The sequence below is a fragment of the Taeniopygia guttata genome, chromosome 7 (assembly GCF_048771995.1).
Source record: "Taeniopygia guttata chromosome 7, bTaeGut7.mat, whole genome shotgun sequence".
Lineage (NCBI taxonomy): Eukaryota > Metazoa > Chordata > Aves > Passeriformes > Estrildidae > Taeniopygia > Taeniopygia guttata.
This window is the reverse complement of record NC_133032.1, coordinates 39,328,493-39,356,245: the sequence shown is the minus strand read 5'-3', so window position 1 is coordinate 39,356,245 and position 27,753 is coordinate 39,328,493. Positions and strand designations below refer to the sequence as shown.

Genomic DNA, 27,753 nt, shown 5'->3' with positions numbered 1-27,753 from the left:
CGAACCGTCGTTCGTCCCTTCGCTTGTTGGAGTCGTGCTGCTCATGTGTACGCAGTGTTGCTGGTTGTTTTTATGTTTTAGCAGTTTTATTACTGCTTTTTAATTGCGCATGCACGACACTGCAGAGTTCGTGTGCACGGGTGGGATCCTCTGCTGCACACTGTGGGCGGTGTAAACGAGCAGAAGAGCTCAGCCGGTGCTTGGGTTTGGGAGGAGCGCAGCAGTGCGCGACGTTTGCAACAAGGCAGGGCAGTGCAGTGCAGTGCAAACAACCTGGCAGGTGAGGGTGGCACAGAACAAAAGGCTACTGCACACACGGTAGCAGAGGTCAGAATTGTAACGTGGAAAAATATGCTTTCCTTTTTGCCCCCAACACAGGAGCCCAGGATGGACACTTGGATCATGTCCAGCAGAGCACCAAAGGCACTGAACGCCTTTGCATCCTGTCAATCTCACAGCTCTTAACTGGCCCCAGGATGGGACTGAGGCCCTCAATTCTGCAGCTTGTTCCCATTCACACGTGGATCTGTCATCACTGGCCTCGTTAGGGCGATCTGGGCCCACCACTGAGGATGAGGTATGCCTATGAATTGCTAAAACAAGCAACAAGCCACAGTTACTCCTCACGTCTTGAAACCCTGGGAACAAATAGGGCGCATGCATGTGTGGATGAGAGAAAATGCATGTTTGCACAGACACCTGCATGGACACACGTGCGATGTGCTAACGAAAATCCGCTTGCATGGACCCAAAGAGCTTGCACAGATAGGTGTGCCCGTGGACAGAGATCTCACAGCACAGCTACACAGATGACAACTAATCTGGCCACTCCCAGGCTCTACGCATCTAAAGCTGCGGGGCATCAGGGCTGCAAGACAGCTCTCCTTTGAGAAGGCAGCTGGGTCTGGTGGCACCATTCTTCCCAGCTGGTGCATTCAGACCCTCTACTCTTCACCAATTCCACTGTGGCGTTCCCCCCGTCACTCATTTCCACTGAAGCTCGACAAGGCTGTAGGAGACCAAACGTACGTATCACTTCAGCCTCATTTGTACGTGGAGCTCCTTACATTGCTCACCTTCATGGAATGGCGTTTGTTACAAAGACCGAGGAAAATTTTTTTTAAATATCCTTCAAGTCATGTTTTTATTAGGGCATCAGAACCCATGCTTGTAACCCTAAATGTATTTGAGTGTATATAAAATACTGACTACTTCCCTGTATGACATTTTCTTAAGCAGTACCATCTAACTCAGCAAGGATTGAACATTTATTATAAACTTCAATTCACCTTCTTCAGAAACAAGTTAGAAACATCCTCACATATGCCTGGACCTTCACTTTTCAGACGAATGTCCCGGAGCTGTATTTCAACTCATGACTGAATAATACTTTTAAGTGTTGGCACCAAATGCCTAAAAATACCAAAATGGACACAGAAATATGCCATTTCCTTAGCGTTCCATTTTTTTTTCAAGTCTTACAGATGACAGGCCAACTCATGTAATGCTAGCAAAGTTAACTCTACAAATCACGAGTTCATTTCAGCTGGTAATGCACATCCTTTCATCTGCACAAGTTAGTTTTACATACTGCAACAATAAACTAGACTCATGGCAATTCAACATACTGCACTCTTTGCAGATACATTGTTACTGTGGTAATCACAAAACTAACACATATCTGTAGGAAATGCAATTGCAATACATGTATAAGAATTTATTGTACCACCATTTATATAAAGCACTTCAATCCAAAATGGTTAGAACTATCTTATATATCTGGATAAGAATTTAGAAACATTAGTAAAGATATCCCACAGACTCCAGCTTTCTATGTTTTCATGTGTAAGCTCTGGTAGATATCCACATTTAAATGAAATGGACAATACCAGTAGAGATGCATACCTCTTTCATCTTTATTTATAAAGAAGTGACAACACTAGAAAACACATTGATAACTGGTGCTTTGAACAGTGAAGGTGGGATCTAAAAAAAGTCCGATTACACTAAACAACCAGAGGTCTTTGTCAAGTTGCATATCTGCCAGGAATGCTGAAATGCAAGAGTTTACACCTGCAATATTCCGTAATGGAATAGCCACATGATATCAAATATAATCTCAGATTTCCAAACTGGTACATAAAAAAGCCATCACCAAGTATTAAAAGACCACTGCAAGTTCTTATTGCTTTTTGAGTTAAACAATAATCTTCAAATAAGCCTAAACCCAAACAATCTCTACAGGATCTTGCTCATCCTCCTGTTCATTCATTAACAATGGAAGCAATCAGTTATATGATGCAGCAAAAGAGGCATTTAAGAACACCCAAACGAAACCTATTTAAATACATGGGCATCCCCACCCTCCCCCTGAAACCCCTTATAACCACTTAGTGCCAGTACAGGAGCAAAACTCGGTAAGACAAAACCAGAAGTTTGACTACAGTAAGAAGGAAACACAAAGGGAGACAGAGCTTCCTTAAATATTCAGACTCCAATGTCTTCCAAAACAAAGCACAACATCCTCATAATTTGAAAAGGGAGGTTGCTTTCTATGTATCTAATCCTCACACATGCTGCGTAGTTCTCAAGTCTACTGAGCTCCTCTGTGCAGCAGTTGATTTTGAATTCAACAATGCTTCAAAAACTACAGTAATATTCAATGAGCGTTTTACTAAGGAGAGGAATAAAAAAATGCACGTTGATGTTGTTCTTGCCACTTCAGCATTTCTGCAGCAATTCCATTTGTTTCTTGCAGTATGAAAGTTCTACCAGCATCAGTCTTCAGAGTCATCTTCAGAAGCTGTTGGGACAACACAGTAATCAGAAACCTTGACAAAAATGTGCAAAATTAAAGCACTTTAGCATAAGTAGAGGAAATAAAGGTGATTTTATAATATCAAATAGCAGACTGCGATACCCACCCAAGCCTTGAGTAATCACATAACTTAATTCTTAAATGCATTTCATGTCGGAAAAATACAGCATTTTCAAATCAAAATTCAACAGATCATACAATTTGCTGTGTCCTCCTACTCTCCTTCCTCAAAATAAGAGGAAGAAAACTTAATTATGCCAGAGATTCAACTTTTATGTAGTGCTTAGAGTGACTAATTCCAGCAGTAGTCAGAGGAGGACATACTCAATCCATGACAGCAGCACCCAACATAAGGGAAAGACATTACTAAGTTAGCAATTTGGATAGTAAAAATACCTAAAATGATCCAGCAGTCTGAAAATAGACTCTTACATTTTATATATATAAATATATATGTATGTTGCTTAATGCAAACTGGGCTTACTTGGAAGCTGCTCCTCTCTCTAGTCCTGTCCTTTCAGCATATGCAAGATGAACACAAAGCCCACATATGCACGGGATTTTGTCATTGCAAGGGGAGTTAAAAGACAAATGCCCACTTGTCAACTATTGTAGAAAAGTCAGTATGCACATCTACATCAGGTTTGTAAAATGTTAGCTTCTCTGTAACAGGAATTTAGTGTGTCCTCTTAAGCAAGGTCTGCAGGCAAGGAAGTATTTATACTGGAGTAACTTGTTCCATCCCTGAACACAGAAAGAAGAAAAGTTTAACTCCTTGCTTCTTCAGTTCTTAGAAGAGAAATGTAACTGAAGTGCATCAATAATAAATCTAGAACTCAGGATTCCTCATCTGCAAGTTAAAGGCTGAATCAAACATAGATTGATTTAAGGAGTAAAATGACACTCCTTAATTTTTCCTCTAATAGAGAAAATGCACATAACTTAGGAATTAATACCTCAAGTCCACATTTGACCACTCCGAATGCAGAAATAATCACCTTGAACCAGAACTCCCTCTTTCACACACACACACTCCCTTTCTTTATAGTATTCCAAATGCATCCTGTGTACTGAAAACTCATATACAGTTGACAGACACATACACACTAGGAAAAAAAGGGCAGACCAACTACCCTTGTACTGCCTATTCAACATGCCCAGAAACAGATCCAGGGTGTATTTACAAGAAATGTAACATATCAGCATATAGTTTTGAATTTAAACACACACACACACACACACAAAAAAAGCCATTAGATGAAAAGTAGGCTAATCCTTTGCCAAAATTGGCAACTTTTAGAATTCATTAAAGAGGTCTGATCAAGGAACCCACACAACCAAAAAGTGTATGTGAATGGAAATACAAAGGTGAGAAGAGGGAAAGAAAAAGAAAGGGAAGAAAGCTGGCAAGACAAGTGTCTAATTTAAATGCAGTAAAATTCAATTCTAAATGTTTCTTTCCTATTACTTTCTTTCCTACTTTCTCTTGTAAAAGGAAGCAACCTGAAGGTCATCATTTATCCTGTAATTATGAATTACCAGAACTACAATAACCAAACTGTAACTACTATGGAATTTTGTTATCGACTGCAGATAACACTTCTGTGGTCTTAAAAAACTGTGTGCTCTTGGCAAGTTAATCATGGAGAATTAAAATCGGTTCCCCCTCAGAATAATTCTACTGATGATGGAAAAAGCACTGCTGAGTAAGGTTTTCAGTAATTATGTTCAGTATTATGAATCTTGGCAAGGAGGATTGTACTCATTAGCTTTTAGTTGACTAATGGGAGGGGAGGGAAAGAGGGGAAGCACCTACTTTCAATATCTTCCATATGTGCCTGAAGAGTTCTTGCAAGGTTAATAAACTAGAAACAAGGCAGAGAGAAAGTAGTTTAAAAGTTGCAAAGTTATTTGCAGACATTTGCAACAAGTCAGCAAATTTTTCTTCACTTTTTACATCCCAAAGGTTCATGACAGATCTTGGTTACCTAACCCATTTGCCCAATTTACAAAAAACAATGCAAAATTTAACATAAATCCCCACACACTAGACTTCAAATTGCTACTGCAGTTATTTCAGCTTTAAAATGTTTGTGGTAGCAACTTGTGACATCATCTTCATATTCTACAGTCTGTAGAACACATCAATTTTGAAAGCAGCAAACATAAACAAGTGTCAGGTTAATGAAAACCATTCCTAGAAACTGTAATGCAGAAAAACAATCACAGTAAGGACTTGCATTAGTTAAATCCATTTCATTTAATTCATGACTAATACGACAAAACAGAGCCCTCTGAATGAATGTGGTTTAGGAAAAATGCATAAACACAAGTTTTTGTTTACAGTTGAAAATCTTAAGAACATGATTACTATTGGGCAATGATGACAGTTTGATGTAAGAAACATGCAGTATCAAAACCCAAAGCCAAAATTCCTACAATTAAAGTGTCAGCCAAGTGGGGTTTTTTTGTCACTGGCAATCTGCACCACTGCTTCAGTTAAAAGTCCAGACACTGAGACACAGCAGATAACAAGAGTTTCCACAGCTTATTCATATGCTTGATATAAAATACCAGCATTGGTGCTCTCACTGGTTTAAAATGCAGCGTCACACACTAAAGTATGTAATGCCTCTGCTGATGGGAAACCAGTAAAAACATCTTCTGCAATACACTCAAACTAAACAACCTGTGCTGGATGCTGGCTACAATTAGATCATACATCTTTTATATCTCTACACTTGTAGCACAGAATACAAGCCCTACATTGGATCTGTACAGAAAAGAGGAACCCTGTTCTAATACATTAAGAGATTAGGCAGAGCACAGTTTTGCCTCTTCCAAAGATCTACTACCTGCTACCAGTCAACGACTACCATATGCACTAGATAAGGTTAATACTGTCACTTCTTTGTATGTAAGAAAAAATCTAAAAATAACTGGCTTTTCAGGAGCTCAGTTGACTAAGACCACTGATTAATTATCTAGTATCAAATAAACATGAAAAATACTGGATTTATGAGTGAATCACTGTGCAGAAAGAGCCCTGTATGCTGATCTCTTACTGGTTAAAGGTATATTAAACATGTTCCTAAGCCAGGCATTTCAAGTTACGAGAATGCAGTGAAATCCAACGAGTAAGAGTTTGGACTAATGCCAGAGAAACCATATGACAGCTATAGGCTGCTGCAGAATGTTAATATTCAAGTACACATTTAGGTGTAGCCTGGCAGACAAGCACTAGTCTAGTGCACTAGAAAAGCACAAGTACCAGGTCTTTGCAATCGGAGACTTGCATAATGAGAAAAATTAAACAAATCAGGTAGTCCAGCATTCTTAACTGCACACTTGGCAGAGAGAGAGGTTAACCTCCCGTTTTGCATAAATTCACAATATTCATAACAACACGTATGCTATCTGTATGCTAACTAATGAATTACTAACAACCTTGACAGAAAGTATTCTGTAGCGGAGTACCTGCAATTATTCCAATTGATTAGTTTCCAATCAAACACAGCGCACTGACAAGCACAGCCCATTTTAAACCTAAATTTGTTTAAAAAGTGTGTTTCTTGGCTATCTAGTCCTAGGTCACTCAAAGTAACAATCTGTTTCCAAGTTCTCTGTATGTGCAATTCCTGCCAGAAAATCACTGCATACTTACTCTGACACGTGTGCTGGCCTCAATTGCAGTTCCTAACATATCAGAAAAGCGCTGCTCGCATAAGTGTAACAACACTACAAGGTAGAGACCAGAGCTGATAAATTCATAGTCTGCCTTAAAGGAGATCAAAAGAAACATTCAGAATGTCAGTAATACATCTGCATATATGTTTCAAGTAGAACAACAATTAGATTTTAATTAAATTGCTACAGATTTATCTCTAATTGTTCCAAAATAATTAGGAAAAGGTAATACTAAAAAATTTAAGCTGTTGAAAAGCTAGTTATGCTTCTGGTCCTTCCCATCCACCCCAAATCTAACATGTTATCCTTGAAAATAAATAGTTCTACAAATTAAATCTCAGTCAGCATGATTAGTTCAGAGGAAAGAATGTGCAAATCAGAGTATTATACCACTCGAGGAAATAAAACCAGTATTGCTGGTTTCTTCTCTGTGGTCCCAAGGCTTTACAGAAAGCTAAAATAAAGTAATCCATTTTAATAATGTTATGATGTTACAAATATTTAAGAAATTCCTTTACCTGCTAAGGTAAGAGAAAAACTTTAAAAATGCTTCTGCTGAACAGATAATTTAGTAAATTCTTTACAAAAAAAAATTCAAAGTTCTTATTTCTAGTAAAGTGCAATGACAGCAACTAATAAGCACTAGCACTAAAAGAAGATAATTACCACTCTTGAAAAATACCTTTCAGAGACTCCCCCAATAGACAGGAATTAAGAGTACTAGGGCAAGAACTTACTTTAAATAATAAAAAAAATTAGAGGCCAATGTTTTGCCCCAAAATTGAAGTCACTCAGTATTTTCTTTAAACATTTGAGGTAGGCTAATAGCATTAGTCTTTGCATATTGTCAGATTACAACTGAGAGAATAGGAAAAAACCCTCCAAATAAAGTTCATTAAAAACACCAGCTTTGTCTTATTTACTCTTTTTTAAATACTACACAATCCAGTAGTTCTCAGACATTCTATTTTAAATAACAAGACTAATACCAATGGGCCTTTGATTATTTTTAAGTTAGGGAATTATTTGAAGGAGCAGTTAGAAACTGCTAGAACAGAGGTTAGTTTCTACCACTCTAACGAAACAAAAGAAGTTTGTAATTTTATGTTTAAAACAACTGCTAAACTGTGTCCAAAACCAGCTAAAAGTGACAACAACGCCTGACAATGTGAAATTCAATCTAATCATGCTAGACTTCACACTGCACCTATGTGGCAGAGACACTGGATTACAAAGCTAGATGACAGATATGCAGCTACGGTAAGAGATATATTAGACTTACTGAAAGCTCAGCTGTAGGAAGCGTAGCAGGAAAGTACTGGTAGTTGGAATATTGAGAAGAAAAGTCTGTTCCACATTAACATTACTTAATATGCATAACAGTCCGTCTGAGATGCATTTGGCTTCTCTTAAAACTATCCTCCCAGCACTACATCAACACTTACCAAATAAGGTAAAATATACTAACTTGTTCATTTGCATGTGCCCTATAGAGTTCATGAATGTCAAAGTCTTCCAGATTAAGATGCAACTTCTCCTTGCACAATTCACAAGTTGTCACTGCTTCCAAAGAAGAACCTGGTGGGGTGGCAGGCAAGGGGAAAACTCAGTGTCAAGTTTCAACAATCCATAACATACTACACACTCACATAAACATTAAAAACTCTATGTAAGTTTTGGTTTTATTTTGCAGATCAAGGTTAGAAGAAAAGCAAGCCTCTAATAGGAATGTAGTGACATCTGCTACTGTCAGAATTTAAACACTCTAGAATGTTTAGTCTCTATCCAGCTGCACCTTTTTTGCCTCACATTCACTCTGGGCATTAATATGCCTCTTCCTGCAAGTCTGGTATAAAATGGCTTCCTGGGCTTTCTGAATTGTACCGTGTCATCCAAATACACACAGAAGTAAAAGTAAATATACTAGAACATTTTGTCTTAAGTACCAGTTTTAAAACAGACTCCTCCATAAGCAACAAGATGAGCAAAGCAAGTTGATAGTGTACTTAAGTCTTCATATATAGCTAAATAATTCAAACTAATTTTCTTCTACAGGCTGAAGCTTCTAAAACATCCCTTTGCTGATGTATATCCTCTGGTGCTGAGTAAGAAAGTCAGATACTAGCACTGTCCTTTAGTATAAAGTATTTCATGTCTCCTATCAAGCCACCATACTGCAGATAACAGATACAAACCGGTCAATCAATCTGTTACAGAAATATTTCTACAGCATGCAATATCTGAAGTGTTTCTTAAAGAATTATGTATGCACTTTGAAGTAATTTTTGAACAAGCATTTTTAAAGTGCCTTGCACAGGAGTTAGTATCTTTAAGAAAAAAAATAACATACTTTGGTTACAATTCAAAATCATTTCTGGATTTTCAAATTCCTATCACTGCTAACAGTTAGCTCAGCTATAGAAGTCTTGAAAAAAAGCACAATCATTTCCGTAAGAAAGGGTGGGGGAACAAATGCTACCCAAAGTAGTATCACTGAAGTGGCAGAATAATTCTAAAGCTACACTTCAGCAATGTTATCTTTCTTCTAACATCTTAGTAGATGACCCCAAAAATGTAGTTCTCTAAATAAGAAATGTAGTTCTTGGAACTACTCACATTAGAGGCTGCACAGAACACAAAAAGCCTGGAATTGTCACACTACTGTTTGTCCCCACTGCTTGCTTTTCAACTAAATACTTCAGTAACTGCAATTCTTCCGATAAGCCTCCATGTATAACTAAAAGTCTACCTTGGTCTAGAGTTTGCTTTACCTGAATTTATCTTTGACTGCAGCCATTTTTTCATGCACTCCTGGTGAACATACTGCAGACTTCCAGTGCATTTGCATGGCTCTATTAAAAGGTTGTCAGAACTTGCAGAGGACATCTGACAGATTCTGCATAAGTCACCCTCTTCATCTTCAGAATCTTCTAAGAGCAGGCTGAATAGGATGGAATACCAACAAATGCTGTGATATTTCACGTAGGACTTTTTAAAATGAGAATTCCACTTATCAAACTGTTCTCAAACCCGTGAGAATAAAAAAAAGTTTCTTTAAAGACAAAAGTGAGAATATAAGTGGACAGGTGACTGAGCTGCCACCTCCTCTAAAGGAAAGTTTTCTTTTAAAAACCTCTCAGGTTACAACAGGTACATTTTACTGTTGCAAAAAGAACACACACTAACTTACCTTTCTTTAATTTTCTGGAGTCTTTCCGGATCTCTTGAAGGTGGTATTTTAGACTTGCCACTTTCATGTCCATCAGACTGATTCCAGCCAGAGGGAATAATATCTACAGTTATCATAAGATTGTCAGACAGACTGCTTCCTAATGTTGGAGGCACTGCAAAGCGAAAGAGAGAAGCAGGCAGAATTCCCGAACTTCTTCCACTGGGGGCTGAATCTGGTGGGGAGGCAGTAGCTGTAGAAATAACAGACACTGCAGGCATTGGTCTGCTAACAGAAGCCCGAGGAGGGCTATCTGACGCTTCAAGAGAGGTGTCCTCACCTGACTCTCTCCTTCTGAAGAAATGTTGTGATCTAGCAGTTGTATCAGGGGTAGAGATCCTTGCAGATTCATCTCTTCCTTCTCTTCTTCTTCTGGAAAAGAGAGGTGTACATCTGTTCCTCAAAGAGGACGACAACCAGGATCCTGTGCTCCTACTTTCAGTGTCTGGTCTGTAACTTTCCCCATCAGAATCAGAGTTGCGATTCTGTGAAACTCCTGATAAACCCCATCTTCGTCCAAGAAAACTGAACCCCTGAGAAGCTTCGGATGACTGAAGTCCTGGAACTTCTGGAGTTGCAGCTCCATTACTACTTGACAGAGCAGTAGCTTGAATTCCTGGGACCACTGTTGACTCTTCAGAGCCTAATGACCTTGTATGCAATGGGTCTTGGCTAGACCTTCGAGAGAAAAATGTAGATGACATACTAGATGCTAAACGAGACAGCAGCTGTCTGGTTGTGCGCCTCCCTTCGCTGTCAGCTGCAGACTCATTCAATGACCTGTGAGAAGATAAAATCCTTTCAGAACCACTTGAGGAAGGGGTTTCATCTCTAGCGGCAGTAAGAGAAAATGCTGGCTGCACACTCCTCTGGGGAGATTCCAATTCATTTCTCCTTTGTCTTGAAGAGTAGCTGGATCTTGAAGAGCTCACGTTAGAGTCTCTGTTGAAAAAAGATGGCTGATGATCAGAAGGCAACTGGTGGTTCATGGGTGCATTCAGCCTCAAAGTGCTTAATGAGTTCTCTTTTGGTCTTGCTCCCTCTGCATATGAAGAGGCAGGCCTCTCTTGAATATCTGTTGCAGAAAAGCAGAGGAAAATGACAAGATGCACTCAAAACACATCAGGAAACATTCAAGGTCAGGTTCAACAGGGCTCTAGGCAACCTATCGTAGATGAAGATGTCCCTGCTCACTGCAGGGAGACTGGACTAGGGGACTTTAAAGGTCCCTTCCAACCCAAACCATTCTATCATTCTTACAAGCACATCCTCTGTAAGTGATGTCTGAGTATCTCAACACTGAGAATTCCACTGTAGATGAACCGTAGTTCACATGAAGCAGCTGAGGTGGCTAGTCTCCTTCCTCAAATGGCTGTACTGGGTGGTTGTGGGTGGGAAAAAGAGGACGGAGGAACAAGCATGGGTAGATGAAGGTAAGAAACAGAAGCTCTCTATGTAGTCTCAATTTAAAAACTTTCATCTTTGCAGTTTTGATGACTTTCCTTTAATAGGTTCTGCACTGCAGTTACAATTTGCTGCTGAAGATGAGCTTTATTTATCTGGCAGATTCCAGCTAATGAAACATCTGCACAGATGCCAATCATCTACCATATGTTTTTGATTACACATCAGGAAACACAGTTGGGAGTTCTTTTTATAGCACTTAATAGCAGCACTACTGCTAGACATGTAGCACAGACAGTACAAAGCAAGGCTGATCATTAATCCACTTCTCCTATTAGGCTCTAGCAGGTAGAGTAGTTGAACTGTCCACTTACTAAAAAGTGCTAGGAGTATGATGACATTAAAATATACTCTTCTGCCAAGGCAAGACAACGGGACGAATTCTGAAAGTAGTTTTTATCTTTTCTGCTTATCTTCTATACTTAGAAATGTGGCATTTTCTTTAACTTCTGCATGACAAAATACAGCTAATGCATCTGCAAAAGGCTGCAGATAAGACTAACGGTGAGCTTCCCCTGACACAGCTCTAGAAGGTCCACGGCACTCTGAACAGAAAGTGAAAATTACAGTACTGAAGTCCTTACTAGTCCTAGCAGTTGCCATGAGACAAACCTCTCACCTCATGGAAAGTGTGTGTTTATTCATTGTTATTTTCAGTAGGCTAGCAGTTTTCCCTAATAACCACTTGAGAACCCAAATAAAAAGAGATAATATGCACCTTTAAGAAAAAAACTTCCTTGGGTCAAATCAACATTATTTCTCTACCCACACCTAAATACAAAGAGATTTTAAGACAAACAAGAAAAGAGCTTTACTGAGTAATCACAGAGTTACAGTGGCGACCACCAACACCACAATGCATCTACAAGCTAGACCATTCATATATCCTTTAATGGTTTGGTCAACGCCTGGAGAGCGGCCAATAAACTTTATGTAAAAGGATACTTTAAAATCTATTTTGTGTTCATATTTTGAATAAAGTATTAAAAGAACATGCCTAGTGAAGTTTTGGATGCTCCATCCCTGGAAGTGTTCAAGACCACGTCGGACAGGGCTTGAAACAACCTGGGATAGTGGGAAGTGTCCCTGCTCATGGCAGGAGGTGGAACAAAAGGCGCCTTCCAAACAAAATCATTCTGTGATCCTATGAACACATTAAGAAACTAAAAGCAATACAAACTGTAGGCTTTTGAGTTTTCAGTTACACGAAACATACATGCTGAAGGTGAAAAGTCACTGTTTCCGTAGCTGGGATCCACCAGGTTATTAACAGACAGATCTGTTCTTCTTTCTAACTGCGTTCGCTCTCTCACCAGATCAGTTCCAAGGGAGCCAAGCATTACTGATGAAGATCTAGGAATCCTACTGTATCTCCATGAGGAATCTAGAAAGAAAAGGTAAATAAATACCCTGTTTTTGTAATCATCTAAAAATCCGTTAAAACTGGCACTTATGCAGACATTTTCGTTATTGATATCAAGGGTAAGTTTAACATTACCACTTGGACCATTATACATTCAACATTACCATGGACCAAGGACCCAGGTGCCAACATAAAGCTAAGTGCACTCTGCTGATGCAGGCACTTCATCTTGCAGAAAGTTGACTCTGAAGTGTACATAGAACAAAAAGTAGTAATACTTTTGTGAAGAGTCAGACCCATTAACACTCTTACAGGACAGAAGAGAATTAGCATCTTGCTTCCTAATGGCAGCTAGTTTTTAAAAAGGTTTCACATTATAGCAAAACAGCAGCTTGAGACTTAGCAAATGCTGCCACTCTACTTGACACTACTTAAATGAAATTTCATTTCTCATAAAAACAGCTGATGAAGCTTAAATGCAGTTTGGACACAGCTTTAAGAACAATGACTAGCACTGTCCTTGTCCATATTACAGAGCAAAACACTTCAGCGTGAAAATGGATCTTGTTTTTTGTTGACAGCTCCAACAATTGCATAGCAAGCTGCATATACATCAGCTGTGGAAAAAAATCTAGTTCCTAAAGAGTCTTCTTCAATGGCTCTGAAAAATTCACCTGGATATCACTTCATTTCTAACATAGAAAAACAAATTTAAGCACTTGTTGGTCAGCAGTGTGACAACCAACCAAGGCAGAAATGGAAAGAGAAACACTCCTACACCATAATGTGAAATGTTACCAGTTGTCATTTTATTGAAGAAAGTATCAGTAATACCGAGGTTTGAGCAATAATTTATTAATTTTTATTTGGATGTCTATGCAATTCCATAACCTATTAATCCATACTCACAAGGGTAATCTGAATTAATTTAACAACCTGTATCAAAATGGTTTAGAAATATTTTCAGAGTAAGGTGTTGACCGTTACTTCCTGAGCTTTAGACTTCCACTGGCATATTGCATAAATTCTGTCTATCCAACTTTCACAAACTTACCCACAGCTTCAATGAAAATCTCAGGTTTTCCTGAACGAGCTCTTAGTGTAGAATGTTTCTTTCGCCAGGACCTGAAGAATGAGTTCAGGCCCTGCTAGAAAAGGAACTCTTTCTTCCCCAACCCCTTACAACAGTGCTCTAACCAGCCATGACACTGTGCTTGAACATATTGCTAAGTATGGTAAAGATTTCCTTTCTGCTGTCCCTGGCACACATTGATGTATCAACACCATTTGACTCATTAAACAAGAACAGCTGCACTCATTCTTTCTTTGAAATCTTAACCAATGAAGCTATGTTTGAGCCATGAAGTTCAGCTTGACCACAAACTGAATAAGTACAGCTAATAATTCTGAAATGACACGAGTACAACTGGACTTTCAAAAGACCATGTTAACAGCATATTTGGAACTTTGGATACTGCTATCACTGTGAACATATTCTTCAGACAGGCATAAATTTTTATTACTTAAGAAACACATAAGCATAGTATTTGAAGCAAGTCTTTTAAAACTTGGTAAAACTTGATCTTACTACTCAGACAATTTTGATGTAACTCAGCTCAAGTAATCAACCTCTCACCTGAAAAGGCAGTCAAGCCACTACTTCTCACAGAAGAGGTAGACGTACAAGATAGTTTAGGTCTCTTTGAATCACTATCTTGCTGCTGGCTATGCAGTCTTGAATATGCTCCCTGAGTTCTCTCAGACTCACCATAACACCCAGATGTGAAATGAGAGGAAGAAGATGTAGACTGAAATAACATTAAAAAATAAATTACATAGTACATCAGATGCACTTATACTGCACAGAAGTGTACATAATGTAAAACTCACAAACATTGTAAAGAATAACTTTAGATACAAACCCTTTTCTTTAAAAATAAAGTAGGAATTATGCTTGTGCTCTTGATTAGTATTTCCAGGTTTACCCAATACAGCCCTAAAACAAAAGTCAGTTTCTATAACATTCAACATTTTATTTCCTTTCCAGATAGATGTGGCTTACAACAAAAAACTGGCGCAAAAAGGGGGAAAAAAATTATACTCCTGGCCCACAAGATGCTATAAACACAACCAAATATAGCTCTACAGATCCCCAAGGGAACATATTTTGCTGTCCAGAAATGGCCAAAACTGAAGAGCTACGTTGTTTTATCTAACAGTTTAACTAATTCAACATATTTTTTATCAACCTAAAATACAATTAACTAAGGAGTGAGATTCAGGAAAATTGTTTGAAACAAGCATATTTTGATTACAATAAGCTCAAGTGCAACTGAAGGATTTCAGAGTAAAGAACAGGTACGATACAATTTTTGCAGTGTACAGCATTGAAATAAAACAGTTTTCAGAAACTTGCACTATAAGACTTAAAATACAAAGTTTGGAATAGCCTACAAAGCTGTTCATCTGGTTACTTACAGTTAAGGCATTAATTTTCTACTTTAAATACTTTGAGTTTACTTTTTTTCATATAAAAAAGAAAAAGTTAAGCTCAATCAAAAAGCTGAATTGAAATGTTTGTCTTCCTAGAAACTATCCACAACCAAGATCCTTTACAGATCAACCAAATTAGAGTACATTATATCTGTGTTTTATTTCTACTTAGTTATGGTTTTTACTAGGTTTAACCCACAACTTCTTACTCTTTCAAACTAAGAAGTCCCTTAAGTATTTCCCTCACCATAAAAAAACAGGGAAACAAACCAACATTCAGCAACCAAGTACAAAGCCAGGTTACCTTTCCTTATTAATCTTCTATTTAACATATCACTTAGTTTTTAATAATTTACTACTTGATATGTGGAATTCTCAGAGCGTCTTCTGTAAGGTTCACTTGCATTAGAATTTACTTTAAGAGAATAATTAACCTTAATGGGGGGAAAAAGGGTTTTCACCTTGAAAACCACAGCACTAATTTATCTAGATATGCAGACCACTTAGAAGCACTGATTCCATTTGCATTTAAACTATAGGTAGACATCTACCATGACCTCCCTTGAAGGCCAACACATGCACACTAGTTCCTCCCTCCTCACCCTCCAATAATATCTCAGTGTCTTCACCTTCAAGGCACCTAAGAAAACCAATACCTCTTTAATGATTCGAGCCCAAACATCTTGTCCTTTGAAAGTGTGTAGAATTTTTATTTCACTATTGTCCTGCCAAACTTGTTCACAGTTTTCTGCTTTTCCTATCTTAATATTTCTATTGTGCTTCCAAGTGTTTTACTGTTGCTCTACAATGCATAAGCATGCCACAAGAAAACTGCTTTACTCTTGGAGTTATCAAGGCACATTCTAGTGAAACGTAAATTTTAAGGAATTTAGAGATTTTAGAGGAGCTAAGATTTTAGTTAGAGACAAGCCTTACTAGAGTTAATTAAAATAAATGAGTAGGCCTTGATGAAGTTAAGAGTGAGTAGTTAACTAGTAATTGATTGCCTGTCAGCACAATGTTTAGTTAGCTGGGTTTATAATGAAGAATATAGAAAGTGACAAATAGCTTTTAGGAACATAAGACAATTGTGGGGCTCCTCTGTTCTGAAACCAATTGAAGACAAGGAATGGGAGTTCTACCAAGAGTTCATTTGTCATATTTGCATTGAAAAGGTAGAAAGGTCAGAATGAGGAAGACTTCATTTATTTCCTCATTTTATTTTAGGACCCCTCCCCATGAAAGGGACACCGACCCATTTCAAGGAACAAACCACACATGCTGAATGGCTTTTGAAATGATTAGCATATGAAGCGAAGAATGGGATGTACCAAAATGATGAATATGTATTTGTATTTTGGGTATTCAATACTTGTATGGATAAAAAGACTCTGTAATCACCTGGAAGCTGCAGTGTGTATTTGGGAGCTGTCCCACACACAATAAACACACACTTTCTAACTTTAAACTGTTAGATAGTTTTTGTCCATCACAGTTGGATATCGGTACTAGATCAATATCCATATTTTTTTAATAAATCACTAGAACCCAGTTAAGACAAACTCCTAGGGCCTGAGTCTTGAATCTCAGGCAACCATTATTTTGCTGATGTAAGCAGCATGTAAGAATAATCAGACTATGAACTACACCTCACAATTACATTTCTTAAAGCAAGTCTCCAAACCCATGAACTTTGTGTTAACTCACAAAGCTAGTACCATCCAAGAAACACGCCCCCCCTGGAAATACCTGAAGGAACAAGTAGAAGCAATATGAACTTTGCCATCCACAGGACTATAACATGTCTGAGATTCTAATCACCCCCTCTCCTTTTTTCTTTTTAAATGGACTTTTACAGAGTTACTCACTTTAAATGCATTTCTGAACTCAGTAAAAGTAATACACCTCACTTATTTTTATCCTCTGAATTTCTCAAACACTGCCATCTTCTAGCTTCTGCTCCATCTTGAGAATTAGTAAGATTTGCTTATCTAAAAATGTAAATCTGTAAGAGTTTAGAGAGCCCCTGCTGGCAGCATTTCAGATAGGGAAGACTAAAGTAAAACCCTGGGGTTTCAAAAATTTTTCCCAAGTATCACACAGTAACAATTCTCACCAATCTGCTTCTGCTTCCCAAAAATCTTCCAGAATGAGGGTGATCAAGTGTCCCTGAGTAGCGAGTTGGAGACGATGCTGTAAGCTTCCAAGGAGTTTCATGGGTGTCCCTTTCTCCAAACCTCCAGTCTCTACTGGAACTATTCAATAAACTGGATTCCTGAAGAACAACATGATTATCATATGCATCTTGTAACTCAAAAATAGCTCAGTATCTGAGTATTGAAAATACATGGAAATGGAAGCAGTAACAAATCTGGGGACATTTAATAAGAAACCTTGAGGGACAGCCAAGAAATGAAACAAACTTAGAGAGAACCACTGGCAAAAGGAAAAGTTGTGTTATTTGGGTTTTTTTTAAGTACTTTATAGCAGTTCCTCCATCTGTCCTCTGTTTTGACCTAGGACAATAAAAAGTTAAAATGCAAGGCTTTTGAAACATTAGCCTGACTTGGATACTGCAGCAACAGGGCAGAATTAAGGGTCTAATTTTCAAGTGTTATGGAAAAAAACCTGCAGGGGTAGAAAGGGTGGCTGTGACAACAGAAGCACCTCATCGGCCACTAAAACAAACTGAATTTCAATGAATAGATTATAATTGACAAAAGAGGCTGCAATTTAATTTGCTCCATAGAATAATAATGGAGAATAGCAAAATTAATAGAAAAAATAGAAATTCAACCATTTTATTAACACTAAGTAGCATTAAGTGATTATTTGTCCATTCTCTATGAACTATGAGTACTACAAACAAAGTAGTTGCTGTCACCATTTCTTAAAAGCAACAACAAAGCATTCAAAGCCAAACCAAACCAATACAAAAATCTCAGCTTGTTTTCTTCCTTCATTTCAGCTTAAGACTATTTAAAATCCCTTGTCAGAACTTAACAATTAAAGCCCTACATAAGGTATTCTGTTTATGGTGTCTATTGTCAGTAGCTGAAAAATTTTATCAGGAAAACATTTAAAACAATTTTATAAACTACTCTTGACCCTATGCCTCCACTGAAAAAAAAAATAAAACTTATAATTCATTTTTCATAGTAAACATAAAATGTTTACTATGTTGTATTGTAAAGGATAGGATTTTTTTTCCTCATACCATTTTTCTATTTTAAAGTTACATGGAAACAACACTATGTCCCCTATATCTGATTAGTATACAATTAACCTCTTTGTCATGCCTCCTCAGATAAGCAGGGGCTAGTACCCAGATCAATCTCAAAAGTGCATGGTGTACAAGAATTCCATATGTGCATGAAAAAAAAACTCAAAATAAAACAACAAACCCGCCCAATAGAAACTTTTCTTATTTGTTAGCCCTAAGCAAAACCAAATATAAATTTGCCTCATCTGTCCCAGAAGCTTTTGAGTTAGCCTATAATCAAGTGCTGTCTCTATAGAAATCGTACAAAAATTCAAGTCCTCCTTATACCTAAAGAATTACTGATAATCCAAGTTTTTCTTCTAAGTAACTGAACTAGATCTTACATACTTTATGGTAGGTTTTTGAATGGATTAACAAAGTGAAAATGCCTGTCCTTTGTATTCCTATCTGATTGGACTTAAAACTTTCTTTCTCCAGTCTCTGTAATCTTAACCTGCAAGCAACAATGCAATTTGCTCCTACCAGCTCTGTAAATACCAAAGGTTAGTCAAGAGTCCCTACAGTTTTATCACTAAGCACCAGTCTTATGTAATGAGTTCTCAGAGTACCTTCTACAAACTGGGAGTGAAAAAAAGGGATACAACATAATCTTCTATACACATATTTTCCCTGCTGTTTTAACTCACAAGCTTTATGAGATCATTCCTCAGCTCAGAATCACTTTGCTCAACAGGAAATAGTCAAAAGAATACACAGTGCAGTGAACACATTACAATTCATGTAATACATGAAATAATGAAAGGTATGCTGTGTCAAAATCTTTTAACAGCACCAGTTCAGCTGATGACTTCTGATCAATGGCTTTCAGTATACGTACACTATGTGGACTATGTTCATATAGCTCTACAAAAAGTAAGACTGCTAGATTTGCTTTTGCTGAGCAGCCAGGCAGCAAAAAACACATAGAACTCCAAAAGGCAAAAATGACTGCCAACTGTTTCCTCTTGTACATTCAGCCTATATAATAACAAGTTCATGCATGCTGAAGATAACAAAAATGTAACACACATACATTTAATTGTGCTAAAAATAATGTTCTATTATTTGTAAAACTGTTTCTCAAAAAGGCATTATGTAATACAACGTCCCAGATAGCTTGCCAGCAGGGACCAAACTCCTAACCATTTTCTTTTACATATGAACATTTAATCATAGAGTTAAGTTTCTGCAATTTCAAAGACCAAAATGGGCTTACATTTCTGAGCCCAAAACTGAGGTGAGAACTGCTGAGAGAAGCAGAAAAAATGTACTAAGATAATTGAGCCAAAGTGCTATCTGTTGCTTCCAAGTATCAAAAATAATTCCTACAGTAGTTTTATCTCTGCTTCCCATAATACCCTCCTAAACTGCAAGTACCTGCACAGCGTGAATACTTCCTCCTGAGCACAGCTCCCCTTCCTCATAAAAGTAGCTTCGTTAGTGTAAAATGCTGCTTGTGAAACAGCAAAAGGCCTTTTTCCAGTCCCATGTAGTGCACACAAAGCCCAGCTGTACTAACATACTGACACGACAGACTAATGTGAATCTCTGTTGGTTTTGCACAGCGTGGATCTTGGTAGCTGCCAAAAACCTTGGGGACCAGAGAGGTGGCTTCTGTAATTAGCTGCTGGAAGCTTCCACCACATTTGGCAGAGCAAATTCCTGATGTGGCTCTGAAGATGGAGGGCTGCTGGTCAAGGCTGGGCCAATTAGAGATGGTGATAACACCTGTTGTGATAACAGATTTCAGAAGAAATCGAAACAAAAGTAGGGATGCAGTTTTAATTTCAGCCACAATAGAGTAGGAGGTGAGAAAACAACACGGTGACACCAAGGTCAGTGGAGAAGGAAGGGGAGGAGGTGCACCAGGCACCAGAGTCAAGATTCCTCTGCAGGCTGTGGTGAAGACTATGGTTGTCCCCCTGCAGTCCACGAGTCCACTGGGAAGGCAGAGATCCACCCGCAGCCCCTGGGGGAGGTGCTCACACTGGAGTTGGTGAATTCCTAGAGAAGGCTCTGATCCAGTGGGAGACCCAGTGGAGAGAGAGGTCCCCAGCTCCCAGGCTGGAGCAGCCTGTCCTTGGAGGACTGCATCCTGTGAAAGAGTGACCCACGGTGCAGCAGTTTTGGGAGGACTGCTGCTCATGAGAGTGGACCCACACTGGAGAAGTTCACAGAGAACTGTCTCCCATGTGAGGGACCCCACGGCCTCAAAGGGGAAGGACTCCGGACCCTGAGCCATGCGGAAAAAAACCTCGGGTAAGGAACTGACCAAAACCCCCATGCCCTGTCTCTATGCACTGTCAGTGGGAAGGAGAGAGGGGCTGGGAGAAGGAAAGGGGCTTTTCAGGGCTTATTTTATTTCTCATTATCCTCCTCTGATTTTGTTAGTAATAAATTCACTTTGTATCTTTAAGTTAAGCCTGTTTTGCTTTGCTCTTGGAGTGTTTTCTCATAGTCCTTATCTCAACTCATGAACCCTTCATTAAGTTCTTCCCTCCTCTGCCTAGCTGCAGCAGGGGAGGGTGAGTGAGCAATTGTTGTGGGTGCCTGGGATTTGGCAGGTGTCAAACCACGACAGACTCTAAAGCTTGTCTTCTTACCTTTTCAAAATATAAACACAGGAGGTGCTGCAGAAGGGTATAACCTTGTTAATTGTCAAGTTAACAAGTGTTGACTAACAGTCCTGTACTTTTTGCATCAGCCTACACACATCCAAGTTCAAACAAAACCTCACCTCTCCCTCAACAAAAAACTCCATTTACCCAGGTTCAAAGATGGCAGTGGCTCATAAGAAAATGAATCCATATTATCAGAATGCCCTCTCATTCATTAAACAGCTGATTTCTAAAGGTGCAGCTACAAACAAAAGCAGGTAAAACCAGATAATCTAGAACTACCAGTTCACCAATTACTTTCACTGGCCTGGTTAGTAAATTCTTGCCTTTTAGAAATTTTGTCTTAAGTTTTGGGGCTTTTCTTAGTTTAAAAAGACACTTTTAAAATTATTTATACTTTATAAAAAGGGAAAAAATACATTACCTGGTATCCAGATTCTAATCTCCATGAAGAGTCTCTTGTAGTATATGCACCAGATAAACTGTTTCCAGTTCTAGATCCTGCAGGAGAGCTGGAAGCCTGAACAGATATCCTGCGAGGAATTCTTGAGGGTTTTGACTCCATCCTTTGTATCCTGTACAAAGACACACTGATAATTTTTTTCTCATGGAAGCGGGGAACTCAGGCAAAATAGGCACAGGTCATTCTGGGTGCAATGTAAATATGACTCACACAAATATTTACACAGTGCTTTGGTCTGACTGCATCAGCAAAATGGGGAAACATATTCTTATCCTAGTTTTTGTAACCTCTTCTTTACATCTCCTCCCATCCCTCATTAGAAAACTACAGTCCCTTTAATTATTGTGTTACAATATGTTCTTGCAATTTTAACTGTAAGAAGTATTCAATTAAGAATTACACAGTAGTCATATTAACGCAAGTCAGGAACAGATTACTCAAATTTCTCAAATTCATATATTATGTTTTTGCTAATGAACTGCATCTCAACACTTGCAGAAATTATATTCAGACTTATTTCTCAGGGTTGAAATTGTGAAACTTCACCCTCCCGTGAAAAACCACATCTGCAGTCTATCTGCCTTCAACTTCTCCAACGATAACACCCATGGAAGCTAACATATGCAAAGGAGCACAGGCTATCTCACAAGTGCATTGATAAATTTACTTCTCTCTTGCTGAATTGTTATCTGCCTTTTGCTATTTGTAAGCATTTCAAAAGAAATGCTGGTGCCTTTTCCACATGAGATGTGCTTCCTATACTTATCCCTGCCCTTGAAATGGTATCTGACTTAATGTTTACCTAAAACTCCAGACAGCTATATTCTTCCTCCCCAGGACAGTACAAACAGAAGCAGACCACAAATGTTAGCTCTTGAAAAAATTTAAGGAAACTGCAGTATCCTCAATGATGCGGTACATGAAGAGTAGCATGACATGTAATAACTCAAACAGATGGCAGTGAATCCCACTGATACAGGGTGATTTGCCAAAGTGGTATAGTCTGTGTAACAACTTTTAACTCTGGTCTAACCTTCTGAGAACAGGAGTAAACTATATTGATTTAAAAAAAACCCTATTCATCAACAAAGCACATTTTTTCCCATAATTCAGTCATGCTCATCAGTATCACATTCTGCAAAAAGCTGCTGCATCAATCCTGACACACTATATGTCTGGCTGCAGTTTCAAGGTGAGTCCACATACTCAAGATTTTAATCTTTGCTCAAGTCACACTGAACGAAATATTCTACCTGGTAAAAGCCAGTTAGTTTCTACAGAACTCCACTGACCTAACAGTAGGGACAGCTGAGGTTAGTCTCCTTAAACACTGTTCTCACGCATGTTCAGTTGTTAGCTAGCTTTACAACAGCGGCCAAAACACAAAGCAGCCAAAATGCTTTATCTTGCAAGTAGGACTCTGAAGTATACCAAGTCTAAGTGACTGTTTACCTTTGTGTACAAAAAAGCTACAGGCTTGTATTACAGAGCACACCTGCTTCGAGACCACACTTCCAACACTAGTAACCTGTTCGTGTTTATCAAAGCCATCACCAGGTAAACAAGATCCAGTTAAGAATCTGAAATGTTCACTTGCCCAACTTCGCATTAATATACTGAACTAATTAATTAATTTCATTTCCCAGATCACATTTAAGACCTTTGGTAAATATTCAGCAATTTATGCAATTCTCAGGTTGTAAGCACATCTGTATCAACAAAAATGTTCCAAGCAGAAGTCCAGAGTTCAAAAATAAAACCAGTTAATTGTGGAAGTTTAAAAGAAATTGATTACAAGCCTAATTATCTAAACTACACTGCTTCAAGTGCATCATTAGTTCAATAAAACATAACAATCATATTTATTCTCAAACTGTAATGATAGTTAATTTAACCTTCAAAGTAATTTGCCATCATGTGCTCTACAAGTTTAGTACTTGTATGAAGCTGCAATGAGTGCAAAAAAGTAACTATCAAAGTCACAAACTGTGAAGCTAAAATAATATCACAATAATATATAGACTAGAGTGTAGCCTGGACAGGACAGCTGTACGTCTTGATGAGATCTGATACACAAAGCACTGTTTGTCTATGTTTTACCCTGATATAAAATAAAAGGAACAAACACACAGAATAATGGACTCAATACTATACTATTAAGTACTCAACAAAGAGTGCTGGCATTAACCCCTCTATTATGGATCATTCTGTTTCTGAATCACTTTGTTTCAGATAGGTGAGGAACCACATTAATTAAACAGCATAGATAAAAGTCAGACAAGGACACAGAAAATGCAAAGGTTCAAGAAGGAATGCAAGTTCCTATTAGTAGGAATTAATGTCCACATGAGTCATCGGAGGAGACAGAAGTGTAAGACAACTTCAAAGACTAAATTATAAGTCATCTAATACTAATATAATTGCATATGCACCATCTGCAGAACAGAATAAGAGCATTCACACAGAACAGCATGGGGTGGAAGACTGGACACCACAGCCAACATCCTGCAGAAGATGAAATGGAGTCCAAAATTAGCAAATTCCTTCTACAGATACACATAAATAGGCACAAGACTAATTTTCTCCTTCAGTGGTAGCCCCAAGAGGGCAGACAATGTTACCCATCAGCCTAATCTTGTAAATTAGCACAGGTTGTGATTTCAGTCAAAGTATGTCAGGATAATACTATCTATAGAATATTTTCTTTCTACAAATAAAGAAATCTTGCAAAAACTATACCCAAAAAAAGGTGTTTAAACCAAGTTAAGGCAGCACAATAGGAAAAGCAAAATTTTATGTGTCAGTTTATGCACACACACTACAATTCATTTTCTGCATACAACCTTACACTTTTTCTGCAGTCTTTGCTTCAGCCAGCAAATGAGAAGCATCTGCTATAAAGATCAATCAGAGTCACGTGAGAATAGGCATTTTACATCTACCATGTCTGATGCAGAACTGAAAAGATTCTAAATAAAAGGCCTTATGATCTAGGCAAAAAAAATCTGATCAAGGAAATTGGATTTTACCTTTACCTTTCAATACAGATTTGGTGACATAAAGCATGTTGTTAAGATGAATCGTTTTCCAAAATCTGCTGCCTGAGTGCTCTTCAATTTCTGGGCATCCATTATAAAAATTATTTGCAATCCAACTAGCAGAAATCATAGAGTAGTTTCAACTGGAAAGGATATCTCAAGGCCATCTAGTCCAACAGCCCTGCAATAAGGGATCAGAGTCCCATCCCACCTGACCTTGCATGTTTCCAGGAACAGAGCATCCACCCCCTCTCTGGGCAATCTGTGCTCCTGATTCACTGTGCTCACCATAAAAAATGCCTTCCTTAAATTTACTCCTTGTCCTATCACAATAAGCTCTACTAAATGTCTGTCCCCATCTTTCTTACAGACCATTTTTAAGTACTGAAAGGCTGCAATGAGATTTCCCCGGAGGCTTCTCTGCTCCAGGTGAAACAGCCCATATTATTTCAGCCTTTCCTCATAGTCTTACCCAGATGGACAGAGATGCAGCGGTGGTCAGCCAATGGAGTCATGATGTCCATTTACTAGACAGACAAAACTAGACCTAGGTATTTCACCCCTGGTGATCAACACTAGTAAGATGTCTTTTGGGTTTTGGAGTTTTTCCCCCAGAGTTCTCTGAATGCCATTTTAAGTACTGTACCTTGAAAGCCTGAGCTGCAACATAGATAGTTTGAATACAAACAAAACACATACATGGCTTATGCTGATCGTAGTAACACAATGAAATGGTTATAAATAAGGTGAGCAGACTAATCTATCACAGAGCACAGGACAGAGCAATACAATGGTCTCATGCTAAAAGAACATTATTAAAGCCACAACAATACTTCTCTGCAAGGGGACTATTGTGCTTGTATACAATATTTCACAGTGAGAATGGTTCCCTTTTACGGTATCATCATCTTAAGGGTTTTTCTGAAGAAAAACACTCAAAACCTCAAACATTTTGTTTACACACACAGGAATTCAACAAACCCCAAGTGTTAATTAACATGCTGTGGGGCGAGTTCTGTAATGACAAAGTAGACACCTCAATTTACATAGAAGGTAGTAAGACCAAGAAATACTTAAATTTCTTCTCTGAAGAAATAATAACAATAATCATAGAACCAGAAATTGGGTTCTTAGTCTGAACTGATTAAAAAACCTGTTGTTGCCAAAAAGTAAAAGAACGCCTTACTCAAAAATTACACCTGATGTGCCCTTCATTGAGAACCCTCCACATATTAAACAGTGAAAACACACTTCTGGCTTCTCCATTATTTTAACACTACTCATGCTCAGACCCAACAATAGAAAAATGAGAACATGTACAGCAGGATGAGCAGCACTCTTTTTATCAAAACAACATGTTTCATCAGCTTACGCCATGTTACAGTACTCAGCCTCATTTGAAAAACTGAAACAATTCTAGAGACTCCTGAAATAAGGGACATACGCAATACCTCTTACGACTTGGCTAAAAATCAAGTTCGGAAATAAAACTTTTAAGTCATACCTGAGAAACAGATGACCAACTTGAAAAAGGAGGTGGAGCTGCACAGCCTATTTTGAGCACACAGATCAAATGTCCTGCCTTTTTTGATCTGTCATTCCTCCAACAGCATTGTAAAAGAGGAACTAGACCTAACACAACCACGGATAGAGATAAAGAAGTGATAAAAGATCCAAGAGGCATTTGAGGGAAAGCAATGCAATCGCAAAAGGCAAAAACAGTAACTATCCTTAACCATCCATTTTTACACCCCTTCCCAAAAAGGGATTCGCAAAACACAAGACAGCAAATATTTCTCTTCTGCCTTGACCCTCTCTATCGATAAAAGAGGAGCAATTTCAGGTAATCATGCCTACGAGTAAGTAAAGCGTTTTCCAGCTTCCATGATTACTACCAGTTGTAAGCAATCTTGTACCCTCCATCAGAGGGAAGCGTAAGCTTCACTGACTGCTCCTAAATTCATTCTTCTAGCTTAGAACTATGCACTGACACTTCTACCTAAGACTCAAGCTCCCATGTCTACATGTTTTTGTGCAATTTAACATAAAACTATCCCCAAGGTTTTCTCCCGAGCAAACTGTGCTTACGTGTCTTCCTCGGGGCTTACTCACAATTACGTTTTTATGACAAACAAGACGGTGCTCACCAGTCTTTCAGACTGCGCGATTCTTCGTTACGGCTATTTTCTCAAGCTTCAATGTAGTGAAATTGACAACTCAGGAGCCTCTCAGAAGCAATAGTTACAAATGTCGATGGATGGCTGCCCACGCTGCCGCGGCTGGTGTCCTAAGGCTGGGCTACTCCCGCAGACAGCAGGTGCCGCGCAGAGCTGCCAAGGGCACCTCACTTCCCCCGCCGGGCCCCGGGCAGCGGCTCACAGGGCTCGGGCCCGGTCGTGGCCCGCGGCCGCACCCGATCCCGCTACCCAGGCCGCATTCGGCCCCAAGCGCTGGGCGGAGGCCGCGAGGAGGGCGGAGAGGAAGAGGAGGCACCGGGTGTCACACGGCCTGGCTGCGGGCGCGGGGCGAGAGGACGTTGGAGGCGATGGCGGAGAGAAGGGTGGTTGGGCCGGTGCCAGCACGGCACGAAACGGTTCCGCCGGGGCGAGCGGGCCCCGCAGCGGGCGCAGCCCGCGCGCAGCGGCCGCCGCGGGTGGCCCGCACTCACCGTCACGGCCGGGCCGGGCCTGGCCGGGCCTAGCTGCGCGCTCCCGCCGCTCCCGCCGCTCCCGCAACACAATGGCGGCGGCGCGAGACCGCCCGGCTGCCAGGCGCGGCCACTCCCAGCTCTCGCGAGAACTGCGGCCGCGCGTTGCAGCCCCGCGGCAGGGCGCGGCGGGGGCGGAGCCCTGAGGGCGCTGAGGGCCGGCTGGCTGTGGTCGGTGGGCGTCGCGGGCGGCAGTTGCAAAGCCCCGCTGGGAGCGGCAGCGTTCACACTTATGCGCCCAGCAGCATCCCCACGGACGCCCGAATCGTCTTCCATGTTCAGCCTGAAAACTGCAACATCTGAAACAACTACCTTTTCCCTTTGCAATAGCTTTTATGTTTAAAAAGAAAAATCTAAATATCTTATACCTTGTGAAGAAATATCTTAATAAATAAGAATAATTCTTCATCTTAAGTCACATATGTTGATTGTTTCTAATTTTTGCAATAGAAAAAGCTAATAGAAGTCACAACACGTTTTAGAGAAAAGAGAGTGTTTAGACATCAGTGTTTTCTTTCATCTTCCTATCTAGGATGATGTCTTCAACCCAGGCTAGAGCAGTGGAATTTACTCCACTGGAGATGAAAATGTCTGTGTCTATTGTCCTTTAG

At 39.3% G+C, this 27,753-nt stretch overlaps 1 protein-coding gene and 1 long non-coding RNA gene across 12 annotated transcripts; one reads left to right on the top strand and one right to left on the bottom strand.

Moving 5' to 3' along the window:
* The first annotated feature begins 8 nt into the window (after nucleotides 1-8).
* Nucleotides 9-4,055, top strand: LOC115496051 (uncharacterized). Its single transcript, XR_003961453.4, has 2 exons — nucleotides 9-280; nucleotides 379-4,055. It is a non-coding gene; the product is annotated as an uncharacterized lncRNA (long non-coding RNA).
* On the bottom strand, nucleotides 1,899-27,354 carry MARCHF7 (membrane associated ring-CH-type finger 7). 11 transcript variants are annotated; one of them, XM_072931843.1, is made up of 11 exons: nucleotides 25,940-27,345; nucleotides 21,359-21,509; nucleotides 17,171-17,329; nucleotides 14,198-14,369; nucleotides 12,415-12,582; nucleotides 9,696-10,809; nucleotides 9,277-9,446; nucleotides 7,974-8,083; nucleotides 6,483-6,596; nucleotides 4,635-4,683; nucleotides 1,899-2,803 (listed from the first exon to the last, which is right to left on the bottom strand). In XM_072931843.1, exons 2-11 carry the CDS (start codon nucleotides 21,497-21,499, stop codon nucleotides 2,778-2,780), a joined length of 2,223 nt encoding a protein of 740 aa, XP_072787944.1. In that variant the 5' UTR covers nucleotides 21,500-21,509; nucleotides 25,940-27,345; the 3' UTR covers nucleotides 1,899-2,777. The 11 variants fall into 11 exon arrangements, 9 of the variants coding, with proteins under 9 accessions (XP_072787944.1, XP_072787947.1, XP_072787945.1 ...); XM_072931846.1 differs by lacking the exon at nucleotides 4,635-4,683 and having other exon boundaries at nucleotides 9,696-9,849; nucleotides 10,015-10,809; XM_072931844.1 differs by lacking the exon at nucleotides 4,635-4,683 and having other exon boundaries at nucleotides 9,696-9,927; nucleotides 10,015-10,809; nucleotides 25,940-27,344.
* Between the last annotated feature and the right edge of the window lie 399 nt (nucleotides 27,355-27,753).

Excerpts from the sequence above, each read along its gene's own strand:
- MARCHF7 (XM_072931842.1), bottom strand. The coding sequence starts at position 21,499 with ATGGAGTCAAAACCCTCAAGAATTCCTCGCAGGATATCTGTTCAGGCT. Across the intron at positions 14,370-17,170 it reads TGGGAAGCAGAAGCAGATTG|TCTACATCTTCTTCCTCTCA; the intron begins GTGAGAATTGTT and ends ATGTTATTTCAG. Across the intron at positions 10,810-12,414 it reads TGACTTTTCACCTTCAGCAT|ATATTCAAGAGAGGCCTGCC; the intron begins GTATGTTTCGTG and ends TTTCTGCAACAG.